Raw genomic sequence first — 15171 nt, 5'->3', positions numbered from 1 at the left:
TTTTCTATATTAATCAGCAAACGAGTTAATATTGGAATCTTCTCCTGAAAAAAGAAAAAAATCAGAAGATAGTCTAGTGATCCCTTAAGTTTTGCCTCTCTTTTCTTAGAAGCCAGCAGTTATCTTTCTTTTCTAAGATAGTCTAAATAGCCCCTAGGTTTTACTCTTCTTTTCTAAGAAGCTCTCAACTTTTTTTCTTTTTTCCTTTTTTTTACAAGGAAACCCTTAAGTTTTGCCCCTCTTTGACAATGAAGCCTCTAATTACTCCTTCCTTCTAAGACGTCCTCAACTTTCTTCTTTTGACAATAAATACCCCTAAGCATAGTTGCGTGATTCCCTGGACCTCCCTCGAACTGTCGAACAATTCATGCGAACCGATTTCCTATACATTTTCAAACTGACCCCCTCCGATACACGAATTAGTTCCCCAAAATTAGCGTACCGCTTACTAAGTACCAAAGTTGATTTACAAATCTATTTTCGTGCACATCGGCAATGATTTTTTATATGTTTCGATAATATCATTGAAAATATTCTTTTAGTAAATGGAAGTTATCCAAAATTAATAACTAATTCTATACCACTATTTCTTTAACTGAAATATATATAGAGACAAGATAATAAATTACCAATATGAGCGAATGACTTTATTACAACTTACAAAATAGCTATGTTAATAACACATGAAATGAAATAATCATCTCAGTAAATGAAATGAAATAATCATCTCAGTAAAAACTATGTGAAAATGATTTTTTTTATTAAAAATGAACTATAAAGAATAGAAAAAAGAAAAAAAAGAATTGAAACACATAATTAGTTTTCTAGTGTTTTTAGTTTATGTATTCAGAAACTTTAAAAATGAAGTATTGAAGAATTTTATATGGGAAAAATATTGAAACACATAATTAGTTTTCTAGTTTCTAACTTTCTACTATACACTTTGAAAAATGATAAACATACCCAAAAAAATTACACCATACCCTATATCGAACTTGCGTATCGAAGCCAGCTACCCCCCATTGAATCCAAAATTTCAAAGTCTCGAATTGCGTTCCCGAATTCATATGACGACTCGCTACGTATTGCAAACCATGTAACTATGCCCCTAAATTAAAAAGAATAGCTGGGGGCTTCTTAGAAAAGAGGGCTAAACCTTAAGGGTTTCATTGTCAAGAAAAGAAAGTTGGAAACCTCTAAGAAGAAAGAGGCAAAACTTAAGGGCTTTGTTGTTAAAAAGAAACGAAAGTTGAGGCTGGAAAGATGAGTAAAACCTAGCTTGTTTTAACAATAAAAATCCTAAAGTTAAAAAGAAAAACTAGGGCCTTCTCAAAAAAGAGGATTAAAACTTAAGGACTCCCTTGTCAAGAAAAGAAAGCTGGGAACCTCCAAGAAGAGAGGGCAAAACGTAAGGACTTAATTGTTAAAAAGAAAAGAAAGTTGAGGCTTCTTACGAAAGATGAGTAAAACCTAGGTGCTCTTTAGACTATTTTCCGGATTCGCCCTCATAGGCCACGAATCCGTGTCCGACTCGAATCGGACACAGATTCGTCACGATACATGCACGACACGTGTCGGACATGATCAATCCGTATCCGACACGGGTCAACGGTCAAATTAGGCTCGGACACGATCAAAGGAGCTCGGACGCGGCTCGGATTCGCCGAAGGCCGATTCATTCGGGTTACGGGTTACGGGTTTGGTTGTTAAAATCCAACCCGAACCGTTCGATTAAAAAACTCATCCCTATTTCTCAAATCTCTCGTTCGATTCGATCCTCAGCTAACTCAAACGAAAGAAAAAAAGAAAAACACCTAACCCTAATCCTCTCTCTCAATCTCTCAGCTCACTCCTGTTCGATTCGATCACCTCCGCTGTTCCGACCCGATCCTGCCGACCGCTCCGCTGTTCTGACCTGATCTCGCCGACCAACTCCTCCTTCCTCCGACTCCTAAAGTCCACTGTCCATTCCTCCTCCCCGTCCAACACAACCACCACCAATGTCATCATCATCTCCTCTGGTTTTTGAGTTCGAGCAGCAGCCCAACATCATATTATTATCATAAATCTGATGGAGAAAGTTACTCATTTACACTAAATCAAGATTTTCATATTACATTCCATCTATATATAATAATAATTTTAATAAAAAATCCTTGTCGTATCCCCGTATCCTATTTTTTGGATTTTGCCGTATCTCGTATCCGTGTCCGTGTCGTATCCGTGTCCTATATTCGTATCCGTGCATCATAGCTATTTTCTCAAAAAATAAATCACATAGGAGGAATTTTAAAAACTAAGAAAATTGTTTCTTAACAAATTACACAAAGTTGGTCGTTTGTAAACCGACATCCTCTTTCCCCTTGAACAGATGCATGTGCATGTGAACCCCCTCTGGTAATGATTAGGAAGCAAAACTCTTGGGTATATTTCCATGCACATGCAGATCAAGGTTATCGATAGCGGATAGCGTCGCGTAGCGGTGAGGCATCGCTAAGGTTATTTCGGGCTATTGCGGTAAAATAGCAGTAAAATCGCAAAGTCAAATAGCGGTCTAATTTAAATTCGTATAAATACTAAAAAAATTTAAAAAAATCTAAGAAATCTAAAAGTACATATTGGATGATTTAAAGAGATCCTAAACATGAAATAGAATGTAACCATCACGTAATACCGAAGATGACTGGAGGAGTCAAAAAGTCGTCGTCTTTGAGAAAAAAAGCTTAGCAGTGACAGGACTGCCCTAAGAGGAGCTCACGGTAAAAGAGGTGAGAAGAAGTATCAAGTTAGGTGCCAGAGTCTATGAGAGGTGGCAGGAATATGCTGAAAATCACAGGAGACGATGGAATGCAATGGTCACGGGTTGAGTTTAATTTTAAAAAAAATAAGCCTTAAACCGCTTTTAAATAGAGTCAAAAAGCAAATTTCGAATGCAATCGCTCACTATTTACGTTATGACACACTATTGACCGTTTTTACGAACAGACATATTCCCTAATATGTCACCGCTATTGCGCGATAGCGTAGTGGGTGATAGCGTCGCGGGAAGGGACCGCTAACGCTATTAGCGCCGCTATTACGGGGCTATTTACCGCTATTTATAACAGTGATGCAGATCTTTGGAGAATTAAGAAACTAAACATATATCTAATTGAAAGGGAAAAGACATGGTTAGAAGAGAAGTGGCAGTAACATGAAATATGAAATTACCCAAAGGACAAGGTCACAAGCTTATGGATGACATAAAAAAATTCCTAATATCATCAGATTCAACTTTCAGCTAACTAAAGATAAGACCTTTAAGTTGCTTATATGCAGTTATCTCTCACTAGCTTCCAAATACAAAGGAAATTAATCAGTAGCTTCAGTTTCTGAATACTGAATATAATGTGGTATGCAAATATGCACATAGCACTAGATGCAACAGAAAAAAATATTGATACTCACAGAGGAGGAAGACGCAAAGCTTTACAAATGTAGTCAAGAACAATTCCCCCCTCAGAAACTACAAGATGTTCAACCCGATATGGACTATGTTGTAAGGTACTTGGAAGCAAGCGATCATATTCAGGGTACCTACAAAAAGTAAAGTTCAATAGGGAAAAATATCCAAACGAGGAGCAATATCCATAGCATATCCTAAGCAAGATAAATCATTCATATCTATAATGATGAAATGCAAGAAACACAATATAATTAAAGTTAGATTAGCACAAATACAATAACTTGGATCTTTAACTCAAGGCGGTTAGTCCTTAAATCAAAGAGCACCAAGCTCTGATACCAATTGTTAGACCCTAGAGGGGGGGTGATTAGGGTCTTAATCTAATCTAATCCTAATTTATAGCAATTTAAAATTATGTTGATCAATTAGTTCTTGCAAGAGATAGATATGAATAATAAGATCACGGGAAGGGACCGCTAACGCTATTAGCGCCGCTATTACGGGGCTATTTACCGCTATTTATAACAGTGATGCAGATCTTTGGAGAATTAAGAAACTAAACATATATCTAATTGAAAGGGAAAAGACATGGTTAGAAGAGAAGTGGCAGTAACATGAAATATGAAATTACCCAAAGGACAAGGTCACAAGCTTATGGATGACATAAAAAAATTCCTAATATCATCAGATTCAACTTTCAGCTAACTAAAGATAAGACCTTTAAGTTGCTTATATGCAGTTATCTCTCACTAGCTTCCAAATACAAAGGAAATTAATCAGTAGCTTCAGTTTCTGAATACTGAATATAATGTGGTATGCAAATATGCACATAGCACTAGATGCAACAGAAAAAAATATTGATACTCACAGAGGAGGAAGACGCAAAGCTTTACAAATGTAGTCAAGAACAATTCCCCCCTCAGAAACTACAAGATGTTCAACCCGATATGGACTATGTTGTAAGGTACTTGGAAGCAAGCGATCATATTCAGGGTACCTACAAAAAGTAAAGTTCAGTTGATAGGCAGATTTTTCTCTCTTTTGGTCTTTAAGATTCATATATTTTTAGCATAACCAAAAGAAGGAAATGCGCTCCAGCATTTAGCATAATAATTTGACACCATATATACAACTCTTGCTATCCTATAAAAAAAATTGACTTTAAGTTGTGCATCCATGATATCATAGAGATAATGGAAGCATAAGAGAAAGAAAATTTGAGAAATGATCTTTGACTAGAAAGAGATTGTAAGAAATTTAATCAAAAATAATCATGAAAAGCAGTCAACTCAACAGAAACCTCTACATGGCTTTCCCAACCTCGATCAATCTTTTCTATCTCTAACTTGTGTGAATACACTTATTTGAGGCCTTAACTTGTTATAATTTATAGAACATTTATTCTAATAATTTCAATTCAGAACTAAATTACGGAGCGGTATTTGACAACTCTTGGGTTAAAAGATTGGTTTTTAGTTGAGTGCCTTCGTACCCTACCATTTGAATGTTGAAAGAAATTGACAAAGGGCTAATAATTTGTGGTTACCATTTGAGTATGAGAAGATTTTAGCCAAAACATCAACCCGTTAATTACAACAGGGACTAATTATAGTCACTTCATATCTTGACCTTTTCTCCCTGATTCTTCCAGAACCAGATATTTTGATCAATAATAGATATTTATTATTCCACAATTCACCACACAATCTCTGATAACCTTCACCATATTATGCATACATCATTCACCAAATTCAGATTGACTTTTAGTACCTCAAACAAAGTTCTACAAAGTAATGCATGAATTATATTGACCTAAGAATGGTTTTAATAACACGTTAATCATGACTCTTAATAATTGTGCCACTTCATTAGCCAACTGTCCTTCTATCAGAGGTTTCTTCCTTGTTTCTTTCCATTCTTCTATAGCTCTACTCAATATGGATTATGCAAGGATGAGAGCTATGAAAAATAAATGTTTAACAAATTTATCAGTGATCGGCTTACAGAGAACAGGAGAAAGAGAATATCTTTGAGGGAGGCTCTGGTAATGGGTAAGGGGTTTGATTATTCTTTTGTTTTTCGTTGTTTTCTCTCAAGGAGATTACTCCTCTATTTATAGGCCGAAATCTCATCATCTCCATCCCCCTCAAACTACCTTTGAGAGATTTTCTCTCAACACACCCCATATCCCACGTTTCTCTCAACTTGAGAAGCGTTGATTTGGTCACAGAAGACCAAATCAGACTAACATCTCTCACTTGACCAAATCAACCAAGTGATATGCATCCCATTATCTGTGAGATTAAATGTTTTTCTTATAATTACTCCTACTATTCATAAAGAGTCATTCTTATTTCATTATTCATGAAATTTTACTCGGACTTATTTATTCCTAAGTCCCATCAAACTTACATGTTTGATAAAAGATTCCGTTGTTATTCCTTTTGTCAAAGGATCAGCAATCATATCTGTAGTAGGGATATAAGTCACTTTAACTTCTACCTTTTCTATAATATCTCAAATATAGTGATACTGGATCTCAATATGTTTTTCTTTGGAGCTATTCGCGCCACTATTGATTAAGCTAATTGTTGTTTGATTATCACAATAAATATCAATAGGTCCTTCTAACAAATTAAGATCAAGATCAATCAAAAACCGTCTTATCCAGACAGCATGTGTAGTTGTCATACTGTAAGCTATATATTCAGCTTCTTGCGTATATCTAGCAACACACCCTTGTTTCTTGCTACTCTAAGAAACAGTTCATCCTCCAAAGATGAATAAGTGTCCCAAAATGGACTTTCCATCATCTTTATCACCTCCGAAATCAGCATAGGAATAACCGAGGAGTTCAAGCGAATCAGCTTGATAAACTAATCTGAGTCAATGTACCTCTGATGTACTTCATAATCCATTTAACAGTTTTCCAATGTGTTGATCCTGGATTATTTTGATATCGACTGACTAGACTCATAGCATAAGCTATATCAGGTCTGGTGCACAATATTGCATACATTAAGCTTCCAATTGCTTGGGCATAAAGAACATCTAATGGCTTCTGCCCCTCTAGGGTTTTGCTCTTTACATAATCTCTTTCTCATAACCAATGAAGTTGGTGCCGGATTAGAATTCTCCATTCCAAACCTTTTAAGAACTGATCTTAAATATTTTTCTTGGTTTAAACATAGCATTCTAGACTTTCTATCTCGAATTATTTGAATTCCAAGAATATATGATGCATCTCCTATGTCTTTCATCTCAAACTTTTCGCTAAGATCTGCCTTGATTTTATTCAATATTTCTATGTCATTTCCAGCGAGCAATATATCATCCACATATAATGCTAATATAGTAAATTTGCTCCCTCTTTTTAAGATATATAAACAATTATCTAATTTGTTTTGAATAAAACCAAGTTTAGTAACTGCATCATGAAATTTAAGATACCATTGTCTAGAAGATTGTTTTAACCATATAGAGATTTCATTAATTTGTAAACTTTATGTTTCTGACCTTTCACCTGAAAACCTTCAGGTTGTTACATATATATCGCTTCCTTCAACTCTCCGTTAAGGAATGCTGTTTTAACATCCATTTGAAATAACTCCAAATCAAGATATGTAATAATAGCCAAAATAATTCTAATGGATGTAAATTTAGCTACAGGAGAATACGTCTCCTGAAAATTTATTCCTGTCTTCTGGTTATAACCTTGACAACTAACCGTGCTTTAAATTTATCAATAGATCCATCAACACGATATTTCTTTTTGAACACTCATTTGCATCCTATGGCTTTTTTATTTTCTGATAGATCACATAACTCCCATACCTTATTCTTTTCTATAGAATCAAGTTCTTCTCTCATAGATTCTAGCCATAAAACTGATTCATGCGATTTCATCGCATTAGAAAAGTTTAAGGGATCTTATTCTTCTACATTTGTATCTACCGAGAAACAAGATAGCTCACATGACTACAAATAGTAATCATCCATTCATGAAGGTTGTGTTCTTGACCTTTTGTTACCTATAACCGGTTGATTAGGTACATTATTTTCCATAGGTATTTTATCATTTTTAAGGTTAGGTTCATTCACAATATCAGGGTCATTAGTGGGAACAACACTGTAATAATCATCATCTATTACAGTTAGAGGTTCTGTTTCCTCTCGAACTTGTTCCTCTTCCTCTAGATTCTCTAGAAATGTAGCATCTTTGCTTTCAATGACTACTTTTTCTTTATTATAGAACATGTAACATTTTGACTTTTCTGAATACCCTATGAATCTACACTTTATTGTTTTAAAATCCAACTTATCTCTAAGTTGACATGAAATGAGAACATGGGTTATAGATCCCCACTTCATGAGATGACTCAAATTAGGTTTTCTCTCATTCCATATTTCACAAGGTGCAGATACAACTGATTTGGTGAGAATTATATTTAAAATGTAATTTGCAGTTAATAATGCTTCTCCCTAAAAGTTTTTAGAGAGACCAGAGTGAGACAACATGCATCTAACTATATTTAACAATGTTTTGTTCTTTCTTTCAGCAACACCATTCTGTTGTGGCGTATACGACATTGTTGTATGTCTTTTAATTCCATGTTGAATACAATAACTTTCATATTCTTTAGAATTATATTCTCCACCTCCCAGTCCTCAAAATTTTGATTTTTATTCCAAGTTGGTTTTTAACTTTTGTCTTATATCTCTTAAAACAGTCAAGAGCTTCTAATTTTCTAGATATAAGATAAACGTGTGCAAACTTAGAATAATCATCTATAAAAATAATAAAATATTTTTTATTACTATGAGTTTTGACACTTAGGAGACCACAAATATCCAAGTGTATCAACCCTAAAAGTTCATTGGTTCTTTGTCCGCCAATAAAAGGTTTTCTAGTCATTTTACCAGTTAAATAATGTTCAAATTGTGGTAATTGAACATTAGATGGTGCAGAAAGCAAGTTCATTCTGATAATTTTTTTTTTTTTTGAAATACTAGCATGTTCTAGTCTAGAATGCCACAATTCAGACTCAGAAATATAACAATACAAGTAGTTCAAATTTAAAATTTTATTATCAGAATTATTACAAACTACTAGAAGAATGCATAATTCATGCTCGGGCACATATTTTTTCATTGCATATACTTTATTATTCTTACCTATAGAAACCTTGTTATTATAGAACCTAACTTTCAGTCCTTTCTTCATCAAGCTGGTAATAGAGATCAGATTGTGTCGTATTCCTGACGCATAGAACACATCTTTAAGGACAAGAATACTGTCCCCAAGATCCAATCTATACGAACTAATATCTTCTACATCGAGATAGGTATTATTTCCCATATAGATTCTTTGTTCTTCTTTCTTCAGCTCGGTGAATTCTATGACTTCATTCTGGTCCTTTGCGATATGCCTAGTCACACCGGAATCGATCCACCAATCACTGATATCCGTCATCACAACATTATATTCTGTCACACCGACGAATTCTCTTTTGCTAGTATCTCCTTGTTGTGGATCTTATAGCCTTCCTTATTCTCCTGCTTTTCACCTTGTGGGCAATTGGGCTTGAAATGTCCGAACTTTTCACAATTGTAGCAGACTTCGCGGGGTACTTTTTTTTTTTGAATTACTGCAACTTCGGTCCTCGCGGTTGTGGTTTGCTAGAAACAGGGTTTTTATAGCTTCCAGTATTATGCGGCCTCTAGCGGACATAATTCAGCTCTTGATGCACCATATTCAGTTCTGATTCTTTCCTACTGGCTATTAAGTCATGTTCTATCGCTAGGTGCATAGGAAGATCAGTGACAGACTTAATGGCAGTTCCTACTGGCTATTAAGTCATGTTCTATCGCTAGGTGCATAGGAAGATCAGTGACAGACTTAATGGCATGATTCATTCTTAATGAAGTCATGTTCTATCGCTAGGTGCATAGGAAGATCAGTGACAGACTTAATGGCATGATTCATTCTTAATGCGGTGGCAGCCACAGCAAAGGAAGGGGGAAGATTATTTAGAATGGTTGCCAGTTGTATTCTTTCTTGGATTTCGGTCCCAGCAGTGATATGCTCTATGATATTGTCTCCCTCTTGTATACGATAAGAATTATACTTATGCAAGAGTAGTTAGATGTTAACTTCAGAGGCGGTGTCGTATTTCTCTTTTATTGTATTCCACATGTCCATGGAAGTCTTATAAGTTTCAAAAAGTTTGATTAAGTTATCTTTCATGAACATGAGCATAAGGCTTTTCATCTTTTTATCTTTCGACTTTCACTATTCAAACCATTTTTTTCTTTAGGTGTTGATTTATCAGTAAGTGTTGGAGCAGTGGTTTCGATTACGTCATCAATATTATCATGGATAAGAGCATATCCTATTTTTCTATGTCACATATCATAATTACTGTCATTAAATTTGTTAATTTTTTCTAGTTCTGATAGAACGAGTTCACTAGTCATTCGGTAAAGAACTAAAACTAAGTTTCAATTAAAATATATATAAGGTTGGTATATAAACGGTTATAGAATAAAATTAGACAAACAATAAATAAATGAATTAAAATGAACCTGATTGTTCTGAATTGATGAAAGAGGCTCCAATTTGAGCGAGATTGTCACTTAGCGGTGTTGATTGAACAAGTAACTCTCTGATCTGAGTTGGTGTAGCTTGTATTTGAAAAGAATCCAGTCGATAGAACAAGTAACTCTCTGGTGGGTGTTGAATTTAACAAATGAAGAAAAAAAACAAAATCGGCCTTATGACTTGATGACTTGGTGAATGTAGGGGCCTTGTGACTTGGTGAACGTGGGCCTTGCTTTGATGCAACAAATAAAATGGAAGCAAGCAGAGTACTGAACAACGAGGCAAATATAAGGCCCAAAAACCCACTGCTTCAGTCACGAGGCAAAAAAAAATCTCCAGCGAGCTAGGGTTTTAGACGCAAAATGAAAAAGGGTGGCTAATATATCTCTCTTAATCGCCGAGGATGGAGACGACTGCGTTGAGATCGGCACGGCTCTGTCATCGTCGTTGCAGAGTTGTCGAAGCGTCGTCGTTGTCGACCGATCGTCCTAGCAGAGTTTAAGAGGACGGCGTTGAGATCAACGCGGCTCTGATACCAGTGATCAGCTTACAGAGAACAGGAGAAAGAGAACATCTTTAAGGGGGGCTCCGGTAATGGGTAAGGGGCTTGATTATTCTTTTGTTTTTTGTTGTTTTTTCTCAAGGAGATTACTCCTCTATTTATAGGCCGAAATCCCATCATCTCCACCCCCCTCAAACTGCCTCTGAGAGATTTTCTCTCAACAAACCCCATATCTCACATTTCTCCCCACTTGAGAAGCGTTGATTTGGTCACACAAGACCAAGTCAGACTAACATATCCAACTAATATTATGTACAAATTAAGTCCATTATGAGACCACTACATCATTATTGTACCATACACTTTCATATATGGACAACCAAATCCTCATTTTTCAAGTTTGTAAATGACTTGAGGCACTTCTTATTTTAAATCTAAAAATTGAAATATGATAGCTCCATATGCATTAGAATGGTGAAAACAGGATGTTACAAAGCATTAGAATGGTGAAAACAGGATGTTACAATCTCTATCGCCGATTTTGGTCTCAGCATTTTCTATCTGTATTCGTTGGATGGATGACTAACTATGATCAATGGTTCATGACGCCACATCAATTTTCAGAGAGTCAAGCAATTGAGCTCTATCCTATCACCTTTGTTCACCAGGCTCTACAAGCTCAGCTCACCATTTTAAATTATTTGTTGATCATCAACTGTAGGGATGCCCAATTGCCAAATTCAAATGGGTGGTTCTCTTCCAGTCAATCACAATGTCACTTGTCTAATGACTGGATAATAACTAGTCCATAATCTTCTTTTGTCTCAATCTTACTTGCTCTTAGATACAAATTTTTATATTAATTAAAATTGCATAAATTTGCAGTAACTAAAAACCGAAAAACAGAAATTAATGAAATTAACAACAATATAACTATTTTTCTACCCATTTATTAAATGGGGGAATCACCAATAAATCATCAAAACAAACAAAACCCAGATATAAAACAACAATACTAAATGTGAAAACTGCTTCAGAAACAAAATTAAGCAAAAACACAGAAGAGAGGAAGCACCAAAATAGAACTAACAAATTCAAATATTACCCACTGGAAGAATCTTTGGGAACTTCCACCTCCTTCAGCTTCGAAGAGAGAGGAGTAGAAGCTTTAATCTCCTTAGTCTTCGAAACCCGGCAGAGATCCTTGTTAAAGCGACGAGTTTTGACATGAGAATTAGTGGAGAGAGCAGAAGAGGGAATAAAAGATGCAGCTTTTAAGGATTTTTGAGCTGATGATGCTCGACAAAGAGATGGAAGCAGGGAGTTGGAGAGCAAGAGGGAAGCAAGAGATGAAGAAGGCCTCGGCATCTCTCTCTCCCCCACGCTCTCTGAGATTTTTGCGAAGGCTTTGCTTGTGAAATTAAGGTATGAACTTGTTCCGGCCCAATGGATATGCATGGTTCGGTTCAGACGAAAAAACCGACCAAAAATTAGCGGTTGAGATCGGTTTTGTTGGTAGGTCGGTTCGGATCGGATTGAAATTTTTTAAAACTGAACCGTCCGAACCGACTACATCACTAATACTATAATTTTTAATCCGAACCACTAATACTAATATCTCTATAGACATCGTGTTCTGCTTGCTAAATTCTTTCGTCTTAGCTTGAAAGCAGGGGCAAATTATAGCACAACATCAAAGTCTTTTTTTCCTGTTGATCACTTGGTTAGAAAGTAGATATTTTTCATGTTTAAAAAGGTATTTTCATTTCTACTGCTTGCATAACAAGATATTTTAGAAATTTCCCCTATATAATTTTTTTCCTTTTTCTCTTGCAATTTCTTTTCTATAGGGCATGACACGTAGGTTTTTTTAAAAAGCACTTCTCATTTGACAAATCTCATCATTTTTTAAAATAGTCCAAAACATGAAAATGAACATACTTAAAATTTGATGCTTTGACTAAACCATGTTTTGAAACTTTATAAAATGATTATATAGACTTTATAAGAGATATAAACTATTGTTATTAAGTCTATAAACCAAAAACACAATGTTTTATCAAAATACACATATTATGCAATAAAACATGATTTCATTGAATAAAATAAACTTGATATTGATGAAATCATATGTAAGCATGTATAAACATGAAACAAAAAAGTACTTTCCAATTATATTCAATTGTTTCATATTTAAACTTGAAAACTTATAAAACCAAAACATGTATATATAACTATATATATACAAAACCAAAAACGTGTATGTGTGTATGATTGAGCTTAAAGTACCAACACACATAATATAAAACCTAAACTAAATTACCCAAGCTATCTTGATCTTCGATATAGCTCAACTTGGTACATTTTGCGGATGAAGCTTGAACTTAGATCTTCAACTTGAATTGCAAGGCTTCATACCATAATTCCGCCAACCTTCATTGGATATGATCGTGAAAGCTCGATTCCGTCTAACCTCTAACTCATTGTTTGTCTAGAATAAATAAGAAAACACATACACTAGACAAACAATATTAGTTATAAATTGTTTGTTAAAACATCATAAAAACAAAAAGGCCAACAGGAATTGGTGGTAAAATAATCTTCTTGTTCATCCATACGAAAGAGTATTCCTTCTTCTTGTCTCCATGCTTAGCATCAACATCATACTGCTACGGCCGCCTCAACAAGACATGGCACGCGTCCATATGTAGAACTGATACGGGTGTATCTTCTCTTCGAAACTTAGCGATCCTCATGGAAGCTTGAGGATAGATGATTCTCATACTAGCATGGGAATAGGGGGTGTCAAACAGTATAAGGGAACACAGGAGGAAGCGTGGAACAAGACGACGAGCAGAAGAATCGAAGTACCCAGTTTTCAGCCTGTGAGTCGACTCATGACTGTTATGAGTCAACTCATCAGGTTGAGTCGACTCATGACTGTCATAAGTCGACTCATCGCTGGTTATTGAGATTTCTCTAGTTTCTGTCGAGTCGACTCATCTCAGTCATGAGTCGACTCATCGCTGGTTATTGAGATTTCTCCAGTTTCTGTCGAGTCGACTCATCTCAGTCATGAGTCGACTCATCGCTGGTTATTGAGATTTCTCCAGTTTCTGTCGAGTCGACTCATCTCAGTCATGAGTCGACTCATCTCAGTCATTTCCTGGTTCGTTTGGGATTCTGTTCACACGAATTCCTGTTGGTTTTGGGTCTGGTTATTTACCAAATTGCCATCCACGTTTGTACACCTATATAAGGGATTGTTTTAGGGTTTCTAAACGATCAGGGAGTTAAATCAAGGGAGATTAACTTGTAATTGAGATTTGGAGAGCTTGTTCTTCAATTCTAGAGTGAGATTGTGAGAGATTGTAATTTACATACTCATAATCTAGAGGAGGTATTTTCCTTCGCCCAAAATCTGAGTTATTCTTGTATTCTTATTATTTCTCCTCAACCCACCTTTGATAATTCCGCGATCAAAGGTGCTCGCATGGCAACTCGTATCAAGTTGGTATCAGAGCAATCAAATCCTACGAAGGGGGCATCCTGTGCATGGTCCTGACTCGTTCGCAATACAAGGAGCTTGGCGAGATCCTTACTTCCTTGGAAGGAGCCCAAGAGTTAAGGAAGGAGAAAATGTCTGAAACAGATAACTCAACAAGACTTGATGCCATGGAGAAGCAGATCGAGACGATCGGTTCGACGCTCAGTCAACTCGTGGGTCTCATTAACAAAGGGGACAAAAGAGAGGAATCTTCTTCGAAGGGTAAGAAGAAAATCATCGAGTCCGATGAAGAGAGCGAGAAGTCTGATTCGGACGGGGGAACCGAGGTTGTTAGGGCTGCTGGACATCAAGGGGGTAAAAATAATTACCAAAATTTAAAGATAGATTTCAAGGTGGAGATTCCTGTCTATGATGGGAGTGTCAATGTAAAAAAGCTCGATGATTGGATTGAGCGTATGGAGATGTACTTCACCCTCTACGGATATTCATCCAAGGAGAAGATTGTGTTCGCGACATTGAAGCTTTCAGGACACGCGTTGACGTGGTGGAAATCCTATTACAAACAGGAGAAGAAGGCAGCGTCGTGGAATAAGTTTAAGGAGCTACTTAGGAAACAGTTCTATCCGGTGGGATTCCTTGAAGAACGTTGGTACAAGTGGTACGGCTTGCGCCAAAGATTCAATCAGACCGTTCAAGAGTACACGACGGAGTTCCAGCAGCAGGCGATGGTTCTAAACATCGCAACGGACGAGTACTCCATCTTCATGAAGTACATGGCGGGACTGAATGATTACATCCGTAAGGAGATGAAGCTGTTCACGGTCGAGACGATTGCAGAAGCGAGCGTGAAGGCAATTGCCATTGAGGGAAAACAGAAGAAGGGCAGCGAAACAAAGGGTGACTCCAAACAATCGGGAAACAAGTCGAGTAGCTCTCAACATAAGGAAGAGAAGAAGAAGGGTGATTCAGGGAAGGCAGGATTGACATGCAATCACTGCAAGCAGACAAGGCACGTGGCTGATCGTTGCTGGGATAAGTACCCTCATCTAAAGCCGAAAGGGTTGAAGAAGAAGGAGGAGAAAAAGGCGTAGAAGATGACGACCCGAGGGAGCAGC

At 36.4% G+C, this 15171-nt stretch overlaps 1 protein-coding gene across 3 annotated transcripts in view; it reads right to left on the bottom strand.

Moving 5' to 3' along the window:
- Positions 1 to 11949, bottom strand: part of LOC109822303 (RNA pseudouridine synthase 6, chloroplastic) — a 19867-nt gene extending 7918 nt beyond the window's left edge. For 2 of the 3 annotated variants that reach the window (XM_020388484.1, XM_020388485.1), the window contains exons 1-2: positions 11654 to 11949; positions 4314 to 4442 (exon numbers count right to left, since the gene is read on the bottom strand). In XM_020388484.1, the coding sequence (XP_020244073.1) occupies positions 4314 to 4442; positions 11654 to 11916 (392 nt within the window). In that variant the 5' untranslated portion in view covers positions 11917 to 11949. The remainder of the gene's footprint in view (positions 1 to 4313; positions 4443 to 11653) is intronic. The other variant, XM_020388486.1, reaches the window with a different exon arrangement.

The sequence above is a fragment of the Asparagus officinalis genome, chromosome 8 (assembly GCF_001876935.1).
Source record: "Asparagus officinalis chromosome 8, Aspof.V1, whole genome shotgun sequence".
Taxonomy (NCBI): Eukaryota; Viridiplantae; Streptophyta; class Magnoliopsida; order Asparagales; family Asparagaceae; genus Asparagus; species Asparagus officinalis.
This window is presented reverse-complemented; position numbering and strand designations above follow the sequence as displayed.